The sequence below is a fragment of the Paralichthys olivaceus genome, chromosome 19 (genome assembly GCF_024713975.1).
Source record: "Paralichthys olivaceus isolate ysfri-2021 chromosome 19, ASM2471397v2, whole genome shotgun sequence".
In the NCBI taxonomy this organism is placed as follows: domain Eukaryota; kingdom Metazoa; phylum Chordata; class Actinopteri; order Pleuronectiformes; family Paralichthyidae; genus Paralichthys; species Paralichthys olivaceus.
The window spans coordinates 11,517,800-11,535,636 of NC_091111.1; the positions used below are offsets into that span (position 1 = coordinate 11,517,800).

A 17,837-nucleotide genomic window follows, 5' to 3' on the forward strand; every position below is an offset into this window, starting at 1 on the left:
AGAAAGATGATATCACATGAAACAAGACTATAAAATATTTTTTTTACAATTGACAATCTTTCATCATTTTGTGTCTTGTATAAACATGAGGTCAGATTGTCCCAGGTTAATATATTGTTTTCCCTTCTCTAATATCACAAGCATCGTTGTGTTTTGCAGCAGACGCCTGAACCTCACAGCTCAGAACGTGTCGCTGTATTTATTTACCCTGAAGGTTTGAGTCACACTGCAGGTCAAAGCTGATCTAAAGTGTAAAACCTGCCACACGTGCACACAAACAGGTTTTCACCAACAGTGTGACCTCAGCATAACCTCAGGTCGGGCTGGTCGGACCGCAGCTCGTCCTCCAGACCGGCGGCGGCGCTGGATCGCTCTGCTGGGACCGGTAGTGTGAGTTGGAGCTCGGCATTAAGCTGCTGGCACGGGCTGGTTGGTCGCTCGGTTGACGGTAGTAGCCATGGCTCGACTCGCTGCGCTGCTGCTGCTGCTACCGGTTCTTTTTGAATCCGTTCACTCCATCTCGTTCTTTCTACCGGTCAACTCGAGGAAGTGTTTACGGGAGGAGATCCACAAAGACGTGCTGGTGACGGGGGAGTATGAAATAACCGAGCAGCCGAACACCAAAACTAATCTGAAGGTGAGCACACAACCTGCGGCTGGAGCTGCGGCTAACAGCAGAGGCCGAGGCGGCTTCCGTCTGTGAACGTCTGTGTAGCTGAACCAGCGCTCACCGGTGGAATCCACTGACCGGTCTCAGCTGATCGAGCGAGGCTGAAATCTGGGACAACTGTTGTTAGCATCTGGCGGCTAGGCTAGGCCCGGAAAAAACTCGTCTTCCTGGGTTTTGGTAGCTAACTAGCCGGCTAACGTCGATGCTAACATCAGCGCCCCGGATGGCTTGGTGAAATTTCCCCTTTGACATAAAGTCAAACTTGTCTGACACAAGTGAACGTGTTAAGCAGCGCTTTGTGTTTGTTCATATCCCACTTGTGTGTTTTGTTTTATTGGACGCGGAGGTTGGCGGTGACATGTGTTCGGCTCCGCTGCTGTTACACGTCAGTCTTAACCGTCCATTGGGCTGGAAGACACAAAGCTAGCGGCGTTAGCACATTCGCGGCTAACACGTCAACGACAGCAATGTGTCACGTTACTTCAATAAGCATGGTGCTAACATACATCACACACAGAGAGTGTGTCCTCACATTCATGCTAACCCATCACAGCCCAGTGCGAGAGAGGATTCACGTTTTGTGAAATAGTCTCTTTATCGTAGCAGCTGTCAAACACACAGCACTGTTATTATAAAGGTAATTATTAGCATGTTGCAGTTAATCGCTGCTGAGAGTGGTTATTTACTTTTGCAGATGATAGTTGAATCTGCAAAATGTCAGATATTAAGTCAATGTCTTCCTTCTACTGTTATTTAAAACAGAGACGAGCAGCAAGTCCTCACACTTGAGATGATGGAACCAGAGAATTGATCAACTTGTTTTCTTAGGCTTTGTTTCTTTACAAAAGTCTGATTCACACATTACTGTGGATAAGGTTTCTGTTCATTTATCACTCAGGTTCATGTTTGAATTATTTCATTTTCTTTGCAGATCACAGATTCCTCCAGTCACACTCTTTACTCCAAGGAAGATGCAACAAAAGGAAAGTTTGCCTTCACCACAGAGGACTATGACATGTTTGAGGTGTGCTTTGAGAGCAAATCACCCCTGGGTAAGTGTGTTCCACATCAAGCAGCTCACAGGCACAAAATTATACTTACTCACCTAAACCACTCCATTCCAAGAGGCCGTTTCATTTCATTTTTCTCTCTGAACAACGCACATAAATAGTAAATCAGTTCTTGTTATCAACACAAACTTAAAATTGTTTTTTCTTCTTAAGAGCAAAAGTTTGAACATTTTGCTCGCCTTCATTTAGAAATAACGTACAATGACATGGTACCTTTTGGAGATATTTTTGTTATGTATACACATGTTGACAGGTGTAAATTGTGGAAATGAATCATTTTATATACAGGTTTACATGCAGATTAGATTCAAGGAATTGTAAAACGACTGCATTCTTGCGAAATGGTGGTAATCTAGTAATGACAATCATTCAGAAAAATGGTAATTGGAATAACAAGTTTTTAAACTGGTATGTGGACATAGGCGAGGTTAACATGGCACAGTGAGTGACTACATATGATTTTAAAAGCTTTGCTCTTTTTCCTCAGGAACTGGAAGAGTACCTGACCAGCTTGTCAATCTGGACATGAAGCATGGTGTGGAGGCCAAAAACTATGAAGAGGTAAGTTTAACCATTTTTTTCAAATAATGGTAACTGAAGCTTTTTGTCTGCAACCTGACCAGGTCAGTTGATGAAGGATGCTGGTCTCGCAGTAGAAGTTTTACTTCTTGTGTAAAATGGCAGTCAGTAGTCCTGAGCTTAGTTAAAGTGTTCGAGAAAACCTTAATCCTAAAACTATAATCTAAAATTTGGGTTAGAGGTCTCCTTTTTAGAAGCTGGTTTTGGACTCTGAAGAAGACCAGACTGACATACTTGGTTAAATGTACAAGCATATCCCATGTCAGGGTAAAGGCCTTCATTTAACACACTGTCTTAGAAACAACTTACTAAGATTCTACAGATGCAAGAGAACATGCAAACCCCTTTCCAGTAACTGTTGCACAGCCTAAATCAAGTTGAGCTGTGTAAATAAGAATTTACTGCTCCAGTGCATTTCTTACATTAATACCACATTCAATACTTGTCAGTGCAGATGTATTTTGCTGTATTAGTGCTTTTGCCAGGTGTGTATGGCCAAAACACATCAGTGACGTCAACGTGTCCCAGTATAGAAATCAGGGTTGGAAGTGCTTCATATTTCCGTTCTCAGGGACACATTGTTATGCGTCATTAGTAGATCTTCTGAGAATGGGTCTTGTCTTCCTCAGGCAACACCTTATAATGAGAATAGAAGTGATGAAGCCTGTGAGCTGAGAATCACCCCTCCTCCCACACATGCTGCACAGAGCATGACGTCCTGTTCTGCTGAGTGTGTGTGTGTGTAGGTGGATGTTCAGGGAGAGCTTGCCTGTCTGTAGGCAGGAGGGTGGAGCTGAGTTTGCACATGGATTGACCTACGTGGACGGGTGTGTTTCCTTGGGAAATATTTGTTCAGTAGATACGTTTTGATGAGTTTGTGTCCATTAAAGGGTTTTAGAAAGGGAACTTAATGGATGCGAGCTGTCGCATCCAGTATTTATTTATTCTTAGCTCATTGAATGTCATTTGCATGTTACCACTCATTTTGCATTTTACCATGCAACATCCTAATGTCTGCATATGATGTGGTGCACAATTTAATGCTGTAAGGTTCATCTGTTCCACACCAAACAGAAAAACTGTTATGTAGGTTTCATCAATTTACAGTTCACTAAGACTTAGTACAAACAAACTGAAAGTTGTAAACATGGGTCACACGGACAGACATGTAAACTACTCAGTGGGCAATATCATCAACACCTCATAGATCACAGGGCTGACTCTTGTAGCCAACAGTAAGTTTTACCAAAAGAGTAAGTGCAGAAATTGTTGTAGTGACAATAAAATGACAATAGCAGCATGTAGTGAAAGGAGGGAAGAATCTTGCCCTGCAACATGAAGGGCAGTGGTTGCCATAGATAAATCTTGAAACCTCATCTAATAGATTGTTTTTGTAATTGGATTTGTTGTTAAAATTGAGCTGAAACAGCAGCAGTGTAGTTTAAATTCCAGCAGTGGAATATGTACATATAGACACATAACCCTGTGGTGGCTCCATTTTGTGTTCCTATCACAAATCAGCCACAGCAGTTTGTTTAAGATGAAGGCTGACCGTCTCAGGTGCTGCAGCTGTTTCAGACTGCAAATGGCCTCATTCTCACCAGCCAGAGTGAACAGAGTAAATGGCACAGATGGTTTAAACAGGATGTGTTCACACAGCTTGGAGTGACATCTACTGGACAAAGTCAATAACAACACTGCTTAAAATGTAGCTCTACCCTTTCTGCATTGGACTTCTCAAGGCTTCATTAGTTTCCTCTCTTTCTCTCCTCCAGATTGCCAAGGTGGAGAAGCTGAAGCCTCTTGAGGTTGAGCTGCGGCGACTTGAGGACTTGTCAGAGTCCATCGTCAATGACTTCGCTTACATGAAGAAGAGAGAGGAGGAGATGAGGGACACCAATGGTAAGGAGGAAACACAAGTTGTTATTTTGCTGAAACAGCACATAAATCAATCAGACCCTAAATGCTAACTTCAGTTTATTTATCATACACTGACCAATAACAAACCCCTTTTGTTTTTCACCACTTTCCAGAGTCCACCAACACACGTGTTCTGTACTTCAGCATATTCTCCATGTGCTGTCTCATTGGGCTGGCCACATGGCAGGTGTTCTACTTGCGGCGCTTCTTCAAGGCAAAGAAGCTGATCGAGTAGAGTGGCCCCTTATACTTTAGCTCCTTACCTCCAGGGAAGCTACTGGTCAGCAAACACATCCCAACATCCACCCTCCTTGGACTAGCTTCAGCAAACAACAGCAAGTGGGGTTGAGGGGCTCGAATTCTAGTTTTCATATCTGTGAGAGAGTACCAAGGTTGTCCTCAGAAAAAAAAGATTCACCTGCTTATTTAGGGGTTTTAAACATGAAAAGCGCTGTAGGGAGAAATGCACTGTGAGGCATGGGAGGCACGTGTCATTGCGTGTCCGTCCCCATGGTACTTCACGTTTCTGTCTGCACTGTTTTTGAATGTTGCGGCTTGCTGAATAAGAACTTGTTCCTCCAATCAGTTGAACAGTGATGTTTGATTTTCAGCTCAGTTTGAATGGATGTGCCATGAGCGAATGTCTTTTGCCCTTCTGTTGATGTACACATTCTTTGCCATGCCAAGCAGACAAGATCCTTGGTGCCCTTTCGATCAAGTGAAGGCTGTTCAAAAAAATGTGGTCTGTTGTTACCTTCACTCGGCAACCACTGAACTTCTGTGTTATGTCACTTAATTTGCATACATGTTTGGTAGCTAAATTTAACAGTGTCTTTAGTTTGTTTTCATATTGTAAATGCTACTTAGTTGCTTCTACAGCTATATTTTTTGGGGGGTTGTGCGCTGTCAGAGTAATATTCTCTTAGTTATAAATTAGGTCACTTCTATTAGCTCTTGCACGTTCTAGATTTGTTTTTTTGAACATCTGAACATTCATCTGTCACCAGTCAAAAGTAGCCACAAACCAAAAACCTTATTTTCAGGAGGGAATTTGAAGCATACTGTCATCCCCTGATTTCCATGATGCAATCCATGTTTGTGAAATGTTTTTTTTTTTGCCAGACCACAGTGAATGGAGCTTTTGACTGGAAAAAGAAAAGTAAGCTCTCCAAAAGTTTCCAATCAGTCATGCACCTCTTTTCTTTACACACTGGTGAAATTGAATTTTTAAATATAACTTCCAAATTACAGTATATCCATCCAGCGTGCTTCTGTTTGTTAAAAATACCTTTTGAGGCTTGGGTTACATGAGAATGAGGGTTGTTGCAAATATTCAGATTGTGTTTGACAAAGATTAATTGAGACATGGGTACATTTTTAACGATGAACATGCGCATTGTGCGCAGTAAATGATTTTTATGTTAACTGATAAATTTTGTAAATTTATGTTGGGCTTTTATTCAATAAAATATTGGATGAATTTACATTAATTACAGTGCAATTAAACACATTTATTTTTATTTTATTTCAAGTTTTTGAAGTGTAACAAAAAAACATAACTTCCTTATGATTGATCTCTTAAAGGCAGTTTTGCTTTTGGATTAATTAAGTTTTTCACAGTTTTAATCATAACACAATGCCACACTCCAATTCCTTCAGGAGGAAGTATTATCATCACATCATATCACTAATGTGTTAATAGACTGGAATCATTTACAACATGTTCTGTTTTTTAAAATACATAAATGACACAAAGCTTTAGTTGTTCCACTGGGCACAATAGTGACCGATTTAACTTTTTATCTTCAAACTATAAATTAACTTTCTACATTATTATAATACTGACATATATAATGTGTGATCAACTTGCCCTGAAGAGAGAGAGAGACATTTTCATCTTCCGGTGACCTCGAACCCACCAATGCAACAAGAGGTGCGTCCCACAGCGAGTGAGCTGTTATTGTGACACAAGACGAACTGACATTTCATTTATTCTATTTTTAAAATAAATAAACCCCATGTTCAATGTCTTATCACAATACATATATGTTAATTCTTATTCCCTTATTGTGACAGCGTAACACTGATATTTACCCAAACTGCCTGTCAAACAAAAACTTATTGAGTTGAAAGGATGAGGATGATTTCCAATCTGCAATTAAATACGCACACATATATATGTATGTGTGCGTATATATATACACATATATATAAGATAAATAGAAATATCAAGTTTTTATTTTACCAGTAAATTTACATTTGTGAATATGCAATTTAGCAATAAATATGATTGATTGAACTCGTGATTATTGGATATTGTGATGGAGTAAAAAACTTCGCTCTCCAGTAGAAACTCAGACCCAAGACAAACCCACAGAAGTATTTAAAAGTACAAATATTTCCCTCGAGCTCAAGTTTGACGCAGTATTTCCGGGGTACGCTCCACCAATCACATGACAGCACAGTCAGACTCACCCGGAACTAGTCTGGAAGCACTTCCGCTTCCTAACCTAGCATGTTGGAAACATCTCGGGTTGTTTGAGTTTTCCTCCTGACAGAAAGTCCGCTTCTCCTAACCAACCATGCCGGGTCCAGACAAAGAAACGGACCTGACGGAGAGAATCGAAGCGTTTCTGTCCGACCTGAAGCGCGGAGGCAGCGGGACCGGACCCCAGCGGGGCTCGGCGGAGACAGCCCGGGAGACGACAGCCCTGCTCCGCAGAATCACAGCCCAGGCTCGGTGGAGCAGCGCAGGTAAGTCATGGTGCTCGACCCACACACACCACAGCGGGGCTAGCGACATCTGCTGCTGTCACATCTGTCTGAAGTGGGAAACCTCCAGTAAACATTACAAACTCTCAGAGAAGAAGAATCCCCTCACCCTTTATTCCAAACTGGAGGACAACAAGTCCACCACTGTGGGTTTTATTCGTCTGGATCTTTACCATCTTGTTCTGTCTAAGATGTTGTGTCTTGCAGGCGATCTGATGGAAATCATCCGTAAGGAGGGGAGGAGAATGACCGCGGCTCAGCCCTCAGAGACCACTGTGGGTAACATGATCAGACGAGTGCTGAAGATCGTCAGAGAGGAATATGCCAGGTGAATGAAACTACTCACTGAGCTGGAGAAGCTTGTAGATCCAGGTCATTGGTTATGATCACATTCATACTGTGTGGATAAATGTTATGAAATGATTTAAAGTTTTACAGAGGTTCTCTTCCCTCTTTTAACGTTGCCGTAAAAAGTATAGAAGTTCACATTGAACTAACGAGTATAAATGTCGTTTTTTATTAAAATTGCTTGACTCAATTTATGTCTGGTCAGATCTCGAGGTAGCAGTGAAGAGACGGACCAGCAGGAATCTCTTCACAAGCTGCTGACGACAGGTGGACTCAGCGAGGAGAACTTCAGGCAGCATTTTGCCACCCTCAAAGCCAACGTCATCGAGGCCATAAATGAGTTGTTGACTGAGCTAGGTGTGTTGTTTTTCTTAACAAGCTGGGCACAGTCATTCCTTAAGCACAAGTTAAGTCTATATGTAGTTTTAATGTAGAATGTATTTAGCAGTCTGATGAGAATGGCTGGTACTCTGTGGTGAATATTCAAATTATGGAGGCTCAGTAATCCTAATCTGGAATTAAGTCACAAACTCACTCCCACTTTTATTTTCCAGAGGGAACAACTTACAACATTGCCATGCAGGCCCTGGAGCACATCCACTCCAACGAGGTCATCATGACGATCGGCCGCTCGCGCACCGTGGAGGCCTTCCTCAAAGACGCTGCAAGCAAACGCAAGTTTCACGTCATCGTGGCAGAGTGTGCCCCCTTCTGCCAGGTAGCTTAAGAGAGAGGGGATTTTAAAATCACTATATATGATTATGTAGGAAAAACAAGGAACTTTGTTTCTAACTTTAAAAGATGTCATTTTGTCCACCAGGGGCATGAAATGGCCACCAGCCTCTCCAAATCTGACATCGAGACGACTGTGATCGCAGATGCTGCCATATTCGCCGTCATGTCTCGTGTTAATAAGGTATAGAACGCCGCAGGAGGCTTTGACATGGTCACGTCACAACGTCTGGGTTAACCTGTGTGGGGACGATCTTTTCAGGTCATCATTGGCACGCAGACGGTTCTGGCTAACGGGGGGCTCCGGGCCGTCAACGGGACGCACACACTGGCCCTGGCAGCCAAGCACCATTCAACGCCTCTGATCGTTTGTACTCCCATGTTCAAACTCTCACCTCAGGTACAAAGAGAAGCCTGTTCAATCGGTTTCTTAATAATTTCCACTGAGAATAAATGATCACAGAAGGTTTTTTTTTTTTTCTCAGTTCCCGAATGAAGAGGACACCTTCCATAAGTTTGTCTCTCCACATGAGGTGCTTCCTTTCACTGAAGGTAACACACTCCCAGATGTTCACATTTCATAACAACCATTCCTCTGTTGCAGTATTAAAGCCTAAATGTCCTTTTTGTGTTTTAAGGGGACATTCTCTCAAAGGTGAACGTGCACTGTCCCGTGTTTGACTACGTCCCTCCTGAGCTCATCACACTGTTCATCTCTAACATCGGAGGACACGCACCGTCTTATATCTACCGACTGATGAGCGAACTTTACCATCCAGAGGATCACTAACTTTAACCAGTGTCATTAATAAATTAATTAAATAAAGCATCTTGAGACTGGGAGTCATTCAGTATTTGTGTATTTACACTCACATATCATCTTGTCAACACTGTAAATATAAATATATATGTAAATATATTTACAGTGATGTTTTCTAGGTTCATCGTGTTTTTGGGTGTTTCAACATCAGACAGCCTCAGGGTCAGCACTTGGATACATGGTTATCAATTACTTAATCAATGCAAGTATACTAACAAAAACCTATAGTGCTATTTATAGATGTTGTGTCTCCTACATCTTCTGCTTCATGTCAGAACACTCCCACATCCGCAGTTCACTGTGAGCTGACATGAACTCTATTACTGTCCTGGTCTGGTCTACGTCAACTGAACCAATCAAATTTATATTAGTTTAATCAGACCAAGTAATACTCATCATATTCTTTTCCAGGCATTTCGGCTTTATTGACAGGACCCAGCAAAGAGTTGGTTTGGAATCGAACGTGCGGCAGCTGCAGGAGGGCTCCTGCCTCATTATGCTTAATCACATTTCTTTTCATCTCCTCCAACAAAGATTCATCTTGCAGTTTTGTGAGTAACGGTTGTCTTATTGTACGCCATCCGATGACTTCGACCTCATGCAATGTCTTTCACACTTTCTGAAACAGCACAATTTCCACAGAAAACCTTTGAGCCAAATTAGAGGTTTTTCAATCCTTGATGTGTGTTAAACCTTGATGCGATACTTTAAGCCCTGTGTTTGAAATCTAGTCCACTCAACTTTATACATATTCCACAGAAGTATGTTTAGTTTTGGTCTGTACTCAAAATCTTACTCTAATTTTACCACAGCGTCATCAGCAGGATCAGGAGAAACGTGTTGAGTAACTGTTGTTTTCTTCCAGGTGGAGGTGCTGCAGTGCTCCTTGATGACGTGACGTCAGTCCCATTCAAAGCTCTGTGAGTGTGTGATCTCCTCGTCGGGAGCGGTGGCGCGCGCCTGTAATCCAAGCTACCGGGAGACTGAGGCTGGAGGATCGATTGAGCTCAGGAGCTCTGAGCTGCAGTGGACTGTGTCGATCGGGTGTCCGCACTAAGTTCGGTATCGATATGGTTCTCCCGGGGGAGCCCGGGACCACCAGGTCGTCTAAGGAGGGGTGCACCGGTCCAGGTCGGAAACGGAGCAGGTCAAAGCCCCCGTGCCGCTCAGTAGTGGGATCGCGCCTGTGAATAGACGCTGTAGTGCAGCCTGAGTAACACAGCGAGACTCAGTCTTTTACACTCAGAGACACACAACACACACACACTGACATCACATGTTGACATCACACAACAGCTTCAGCTCTGCTGCTTCATCTTCTTGTTCCAACTAAACCTGCACTAACCTGCAGCTCTGCTGCTGCTACAGCGCCTCCACCTGGAGGACAACACCTACAGCAACAACAACCACTCTACACTTATACTCATGTCCTGCAGGGGGAGACAAACTAACTACACATGATAAACAGGTTCCTGTTGAGTTACTTTTATATTCACCTCTATCAGTATTAAATTGTCCGTAAGCACCGATATTCAAATTCGACTTGAAACGGTGTCATTTACATCATGTTTTAGTTTTCACACGTGGATCAATGCGGACATTTAGACTAAAAACCTGTAAATGACGCCGTTTCGAGTCGAATTTACCTGTCGAGGCTTACGGACACTTGGATGACACCACAGAAGCAGCATGGAGGCATTTAATGTTCTTTCCTGTTGTTTTTTTCTGTTTAAAGTGAAGTGGTCACCATTCACTTCAGTTCTATTGGATTTGGCTGCAACGCTGTTCACCCCTGAAACTCCAGAAGTGTTTTGTGGACTCAAACACTTCAGCCACCTCCATCGTCACAGTGGTGAGTAGATAATGAGAGAGTTTTCATTTCTGGGTAAACTATCCCCATAAAGCTATTTAATACAGCAGCTGTTCAGATAAAGGAAACGCAACACACACAGACACACACCAGGGCCTCCACTAATTATTGTAGATGTTTTATGATTTATTAATCAACAAGTATTTGCAGGATTGTGATGTTTTACTAGAGTAAATCATTCTTGACTGTGTGATGTGAAAACAGTTGAACTGATGTTTTTGATCTGCAGTCTGCTCCCTCAACACTATAATTACAAAGTACACTTTCAGAGTTTGATTTTCAGGAAAGGAGTTTATTCATTTAAGCTTGTTTCAAAATGTCCAGAGTTACATGCCATGTGTCTGTTTAACTCTGATTCGTCTGTTTCAGTTAAGAATAAAGTTGAGTTCACAAAATCTTAGGTTTTAAAATCACCAGGTCAGAAATATGTCTCAGTGATCTTCTTCACTGAAGCTGTAGTTTTATCTTCCGCCACCAGAGACCGCTGCAGGGCTCCGTGATGACGTGACGTCAGTCCCATTCAAAGCTCTGTGAGTGTGTGATCTCCTCGTCGGGAGCGGTGGCGCGCGCCTGTAATCCAAGCTACCGGGAGACTGAGGCTGGAGGATCGTTTGAGCTCAGGAGCTCTGAGCTGCAGCGGACTGTGTCGATCGGGTGTCCGCACTAAGTTCGGTATCGATATGGTTCTCCCGGGGGAGCCCGGGACCACCAGGTCGTCTAAGGAGGGGTGCACCGGTCCAGGTCGGAAACGGAGCAGGTCAAAGCCCCCGTGCCGCTCAGTAGTGGGATCGCGCCTGTGAATAGACGCTGTAGTGCAGCCTGGGTAATACAGCGAGACTCAGTCTTTTTTGACAACAGTTATAACTCTACTTCTCTCTACACATGTCAAACTACAACTACACAAATGAAAGCTTCCTCATAAACACACTTTTCCATTAACCTCTATCAACGTGAAAGATATTTAATGCAGCAAATGTTCAAATAAAGGAAACACAGCACACACACACACACACACACACACACACACACACACACAGAGGCCTCCACTAATTATAGTAGATGTTTTTTCAAGTGTTTGCAGGATTGTGATGTTTTAACCTGGACTTTTATCTTTATAAGTTATTTTAAATCAAAAACTGACTGGGAAAATGTACCTTTACGACTTGTAGGCCTCTGTGTGTGTGTTTCCTTTATTTGAACACTTGCTGCATTAAGCATCACAACTCTAACATTGATAGAGGTGAATATAACCGTGTGTTCATGAGTAACTCAACAGGAAGCTGTTTATCATGTGTAGTTAGTTTGTCTCCCCCTGCAGGACATGAGTATAAGTGTAGAGTGGTTGTTGTTGCTGTAGGTGTTGTCCTCCAGGTGGAGGCGCTGTAGCAGCAGCAGAGCTGCAGGTTAGTGCAGGTTTAGTTGGAACAAGAAGATGAAGCAGCAGAGCTGAAGCTGTTGTGTGATGTCAACATGTGATGTCAGTGTGTGTGTGTTGTGTGTCTCTGAGTGTAAAAGACTGAGTCTCGCTGTATTACTCAGGCTGCACTACAGCGTCTATTCACAGGCGCGATCCCACTACTGAGCGGCACGGGGGCTTTGACCTGCTCCGTTTCCGACCTGGACCGGTGCACCCCTCCTTAGACGACCTGGTGGTCCCGGGCTCCCCCGGGAGAACCATATCGATACCGAACTTAGTGCGGACACCCGATCGACACAGTCCGCTGCAGCTCAGAGCTCCTGAGCTCAATCGATCCTCCAGCCTCAGTCTCCCGGTAGCTTGGATTACAGGCGCGCGCCACCGCTCCCGACGAGGAGATCACACACTCACAGAGCTTTGAATGGGACTGACGTGACGTCATCACCTGAGCCAGGTGTGACCTGTTTCATATTGTAAATGTCTGATGGGACAGTTTCACATCCTGCGTTTGTTTAAAGTCTGATTCTTATTTGTTAAATTCACATCATGTCAGGATTCCATGACTTTTCACTTGTAACAAATATGACGTAGCTTCCGGCTCTGTGAAATTAAACCAATGTGGGAGTGCTCCAAATTGTAATACCACAGATATCTGGCAGGGGCTGGCTCCAAAAAAATCTCTGGAACATTGACTGCCAATTTTAAAACTTGTGAATTTGGCTCATGAAGTCACACTTTTTTTTCCACAAGTCATTATGGTTTCAATAGCTAAATTCACAACAAAGATCTGGTCGACTTTTTGAAAATAATGTCATAACTAATCAGAATTTATGCTCAAGTTTCGGTCGATCAGGGAGCGCGGCTCTTTGATTGGCACTCGTTGACTTGGATGATTGATATTAATAGAAAGACCCATTCCCCCCTCACGCGTTCGTGCTTTCACTTATATTTGTCTCGTTATTTGTTGGCAGACTGGACATTTTCTACGTGCAATCAATGCTCATTAACCTATCGTATCTATTGTGTTCAGTTAAGTGTTTCTTTTTATTTTCAGTAAATTTGTAAAATTCACTCACAAAAATGTAGACTCAAAACCAATAGTAAAATATTCTGGATCCAACCAAAACCACAAAGTTTGCACCAAAATATCAGAAAGATGTAGATAGATATATAGATGGATAGATAGATAGACAGATAGATGGACAGATGGATAGATGGATAGATAGATAGATGGATAGATAGATGGATAGATAGATAGATGGATAGATAGATGGATAGATGGATAGATGAGGGTCAGACCATGTGAAGGCTCTGGCTCCCTGCTATGCTCTAACAGAGAGAGTTCATTGTTCTCTGACCTACATTTGTTGATGTGGAACTGCAGGAAAAAAAAGGTCAGAGTGAATGGACTCAGCAACATGTCTCCACTCTCCACTGCACCACACTCACTATAGTCTGAGCATGACATCACCCAACTGTCAAACAACAGCTTCTGACTTAGCTTTGGTTCAAAAAAGATTATAAATCAATGCAAATACAACATTGTAATTGTGTTACATATGTTGTGGCTGTGACTGCAGAACAATCACAGATTATTGGTAAAACACTTTGACGTCCAAAGGGAGAGTATTTTTTTGTATTGTCCAAAACTTTTATACTCAAAGTTTCAGCCTCCAAATACTGAGCAATTCTCTTTTTTCACTTCCTCAAATTAAATATGAAACAGTTGATGGGAAAAACCCCACCTCCATATGAACCTCACTGTTATCCTCCCGGCTCTGTCTTTCTCTTCCTTCTCTTGCGTCCACACTTCAGTTGCTGTTTGGACCTGTCTTGTTTCTCCGGCCAGCAGGCCTCATTAGAATCTCAAACACATCCAGTGGCACCATCACATCCACGGGCGTGCGTCTCGCCGAGGTCTCGTCTGTCATTTCTCTTTGCTCGTGAGCTCATCTCTGGGTGTGGAGGAGGAGGAGTGAGCAGATAAATCTCATTCTGTTTTTCATCATGCTCACTTCATTCTTCGCAGGCCTTTTGATGGGACAGGGGAGCAAAACCTGGGTGGGGTGAGGAGATTTACGAGCGACAGAAGTGTGCAGGCCATTAAAGGCCGGCGGTCCCGCTAATGAACAGTCAGTGCAATCACGGCGAGAGGAAGGAGTACAGTGTGGATCTCATCGATCCAGTGTCATCCTCTGGGACGTCCAAGCTGTAGATTGACCCTGTTGCATCAAAGAACAACAAGATTCATCTTTATTACCTCTGCCAAGGAGGTTATGTTTTCATCTGGGTTTGTTTGATTGTCTGCAGGATTATGCAAAAACTAAATTAAAGATTTCCGTGACATTTTGTGGAGGGTTGAGGCATTAATCAAGAAATAACCCATTTCATTTTGGCACGGATCAGAGGGCGTATTCTTTCTTTAAATTTCTTTAACAATGTGATAAGGAAACAAGGGAAGCTATAGAGCAGACAGTGAACAAAGAGTGATTCAGATCTGTACCCCTTTATGGCCCCTGTTTTATAAAGATTCTAGTTCCTCAGACACAAAAACAATTCAACTGATTTCCATGACATTATGTGGATGGATGGAAAACGACCAAAGGAAGAAACTGAATTGTTTTCACTTTCTTTAACGTAGCAAGATACGGCATTAGTCTTGGTGGAAGTGTCCGACCTTCGAGGGTCCCTTCTAGTTTTCTGATCCAATTACTGTTGTACATTTGACTTTGGACGACGTGCTTCTGTTTCATCATTTAATCAGTTTAATTTCAGTTAAAGGAGAAATGTAATTCAACAGATAAAACATCCCTGATTTGGTTGCTATTTTTGATTCACTACCCAAGCAAACACACACACACACACACACACACAGTCACTCATCATTGCTCCCTTTGCCCCCCCATATCCACCCTCTGGGTATTGACGTGCAGCCGCCGGCCCCAGCTGTTGCACAGTGATGCAGCTCCAAACTGTGGCGTTTTGTCATCAGTGTGCCGGCGTCTCCAGGGAGAGAAGAGACGAGTGTTGTAATTAGCGGGAAACGAGGCCAGCAGCATGCCGGGATGTTCCTGCGGGGCCCCCCGGAGGCCCCAGGGGACTTTAAGACGCGTGGCTAACCTGTGGGGCCCTACCTGTGGCTCTGCTGATTTTTAACACATCGAGCAGCTTTGTTTTGACTCATACATGTTTGGAGAAAGTTCAGAGGTGAAAATGCATTTGGCCTCAATCTAAGGAAACATCAGTAAAAGGTTTTTAGCTGCATGTGTTTGACCAAAGCAGATTATTGTGATGCAAAATGAATTATGGAAAAGTGCTACAAGAATAAAAGTATTATAAATTATTCTCAGAGGATAAAAGTATCAGCTGTTAAATAAGTCTCACTTTTTTTAACTAAAAATTATTATTATTATTAAGCAAATTAACTCCAAACGTGACAGCAACATATTGATAAATATTAATGCTGGAATATTGACCATCATGAAATAAAGAATGGGAATTAAATTAAATCAGAAAAATGATACCCTATTACTGTTAAGATATGATAGGTCTAGTAAAATTTAACTATAATGTTAAATAAAGAAATAATAAAAATGATAAATAGTAAAAACCTTGATTTATTGTATATATATATATATATATATCTCACACTACTAAATGGACAATCAATCAGTTAAAATAATCAAGAAAATTATCATTAAATTTTTATTTTAATTATAAAACTAAAAAAACAATTTGTTCTATATCAAGTTTAGCAGTTTTGCCATTTTTGTCCCCCAAAAATGGAGGTTTGAGTTTTATTTCTTTTTATTGCATCTTATTTATCAACAAGGCTGTTTTCTTGACCATCAGATAAAATGTCTTGCTTTATATGTACAATAACCAACCCTGTGTGTTTTTATGTATTTGTGTGTCTGTCGCAGGCTACTTTTCAGACGGAGGACCACTTAATTGGAGACGGCTTGTCCAATTTAGAATAAAAGCTGTTTTCCCAATTAGGAAAGAAGTGGATTTTTGGGTCAGTGGTTATGGTTAGGGTAAATCTCAAGGAGACAAATGCAAGTCTATACAATGACCCCGAAAGGGACCTATGGCAAGCTGTCTGTATGTGTGTGCGTGTGTGTGTGCATGTGTGTGTGTGTGATGTCCCTGCCGCCTGTGTGTGTGTGTCTGCGTGCGCTGGTGTGTGCAGGTGTATGACGGCTGCTTATGCTCCATCTGCATCTGCCGCTGATGAGTAAAGCCATGAAATAGATCCAGCTGGAGATGTGCAGAGGAGCCCGAGGCCTCCTGGGAAATCATCCACACCTCCACCAGCACCGTGTCCACTTCTTTAACACCCCAGAGAGCTATCAATAAGTGGGTAATTGAATTTTAAGCACAAACACAGCCGTCAGATGAGCGTCGACGTGTGTGTGTGGTGTGTGGGTGTGTGTGTGTATGTGTGTGGTGGGGGATGGGGGATGTTTAGCTGTATGAACATGGCGATGCTGTCATCTGGCCCTCTGGGGGTTTGCACAGGAAGGATGAATGTTTAATCCATTAAATAACAATTACTGCCTGTAATGGTCCAGAGTGGCTGCGTGGTGGGAGGAGGGACGGAGGCAACATGGCTGCACCGCTCACGTGTCACTGAGATTAGTTCTTCATGACACAAATCATCCTCATACACACACACACACACACACACACACACACACACACACACACACACACACACACACACACACACACACACACACACACATTCACCAGATTGTATGCACACAAGCTGTAAGAGTGGAAATATGCAAATGTATAGATTCTCCAAGGTACCAGACGTGTATTTGCCATCGACGACACTGTGGTCATGACCTGTGTGATTTCTGGGGGCAAACTTGGGTTAATTTGATTCCATGAATGAACAAGAATTTGATTTCATGACTTGTTTTATTCATAAAATCGTATAATATCACACCCATCTGTGAAATATGGGCACAAAAATAATGATCGATATCATATAGATGCAAAAAATCTGATTTGTACGATTATTTCTGAAGGAATTTATCAATTTTGACCTTTGTTTGATTGTTCATTCAAACACCACAGGAAGGATCACCATGAAACCTGTCAGAGGGGAAGAACAATGCCACTTTGATCTGGATCAGGAGGTACATTTACTTTCTTTAACATTGTGAGAGCGTTTTTAAACATTTACATTGATTTCTCAGAGAATAATTCAGGCAAATGAACAGATGTTTGTAGAGATTATGTTTCCACTCTGACTGTAAATGAAATATGTGGCCTGCATGGTAACATCTCTTTCTGCCGTCTGGAGCTTGGGTGTGGGACCTCACACAAAAATCTAAACTGATTTCAAATCTTTTAAATTAATACTTATTCTGACTGGAGAAGCTGTAGCATTTTTAAGGTCAGAGATAATTTACAAGTGTGACAAACAACCTGAAGCAGTGAGGAGAAAATAAAATAGACAGAATGGCCCTTTACACCTGAACAGGAAAAGAAGGAGGGGCGAGGGAGATGATAAGTTGGAAACACCTGTGAGCCACAGAGGAGGGACGACCAAACAAAGACAGCATGGAGGAGAAGTGAGAGTGACTGAAGGAAGGAGATCACCAAAAGATAAACTAGTTTCTGAA

General features: G+C 42.4%; 2 protein-coding genes and 1 long non-coding RNA gene across 3 annotated transcripts; all 3 read left to right on the top strand.

Annotated features, from left to right (window-relative positions):
* The first annotated feature begins 207 nt into the window (after positions 1-207).
* On the top strand, positions 208-5,729 carry tmed10 (transmembrane p24 trafficking protein 10). The gene is made up of 5 exons (XM_020097717.2): positions 208-637; positions 1,602-1,722; positions 2,228-2,301; positions 4,095-4,221; positions 4,353-5,729. The coding sequence occupies exons 1-5, from the start codon at positions 458-460 to the stop codon at positions 4,472-4,474; spliced, it is 624 nt and encodes a 207-aa protein (XP_019953276.1). The 5' UTR covers positions 208-457; the 3' UTR covers positions 4,475-5,729.
* A 955-nt stretch (positions 5,730-6,684) lies between these two features.
* On the top strand, positions 6,685-8,934 carry eif2b2 (eukaryotic translation initiation factor 2B, subunit 2 beta). Its single transcript, XM_020097505.2, has 8 exons — positions 6,685-6,993; positions 7,219-7,339; positions 7,565-7,716; positions 7,914-8,077; positions 8,180-8,275; positions 8,354-8,491; positions 8,577-8,643; positions 8,730-8,934. Exons 1-8 carry the CDS (start codon positions 6,822-6,824, stop codon positions 8,879-8,881), a joined length of 1,062 nt encoding a protein of 353 aa, XP_019953064.1. The 5' UTR covers positions 6,685-6,821; the 3' UTR covers positions 8,882-8,934.
* A 7,498-nt stretch (positions 8,935-16,432) lies between these two features.
* Positions 16,433-17,834, top strand: LOC138405566 (uncharacterized). Its single transcript, XR_011239354.1, has 3 exons — positions 16,433-16,557; positions 17,287-17,348; positions 17,696-17,834. It is a non-coding gene; the product is annotated as an uncharacterized lncRNA (long non-coding RNA).
* Positions 17,835-17,837: the final 3 nt, after the last annotated feature.

What these genes read in the sequence shown, in the direction of transcription:
- tmed10 (XM_020097717.2), top strand. Translation starts at nt 458, where the DNA reads ATGGCTCGACTCGCTGCGCTGCTGCTGCTGCTACCGGTTCTTTTTGAA. An exon ending in ACACCAAAACTAATCTGAAG is followed by an intron (nt 638 to 1,601) that starts GTGAGCACACAA and finishes TTTTCTTTGCAG; the next exon opens with ATCACAGATTCCTCCAGTCA. An exon ending in TGAGAGCAAATCACCCCTGG is followed by an intron (nt 1,723 to 2,227) that starts GTAAGTGTGTTC and finishes CTTTTTCCTCAG; the next exon opens with GAACTGGAAGAGTACCTGAC.
- eif2b2 (XM_020097505.2), top strand. Translation starts at nt 6,822, where the DNA reads ATGCCGGGTCCAGACAAAGAAACGGACCTGACGGAGAGAATCGAAGCG. An exon ending in GTCAGAGAGGAATATGCCAG is followed by an intron (nt 7,340 to 7,564) that starts GTGAATGAAACT and finishes ATGTCTGGTCAG; the next exon opens with ATCTCGAGGTAGCAGTGAAG. An exon ending in TCATGTCTCGTGTTAATAAG is followed by an intron (nt 8,276 to 8,353) that starts GTATAGAACGCC and finishes CGATCTTTTCAG; the next exon opens with GTCATCATTGGCACGCAGAC.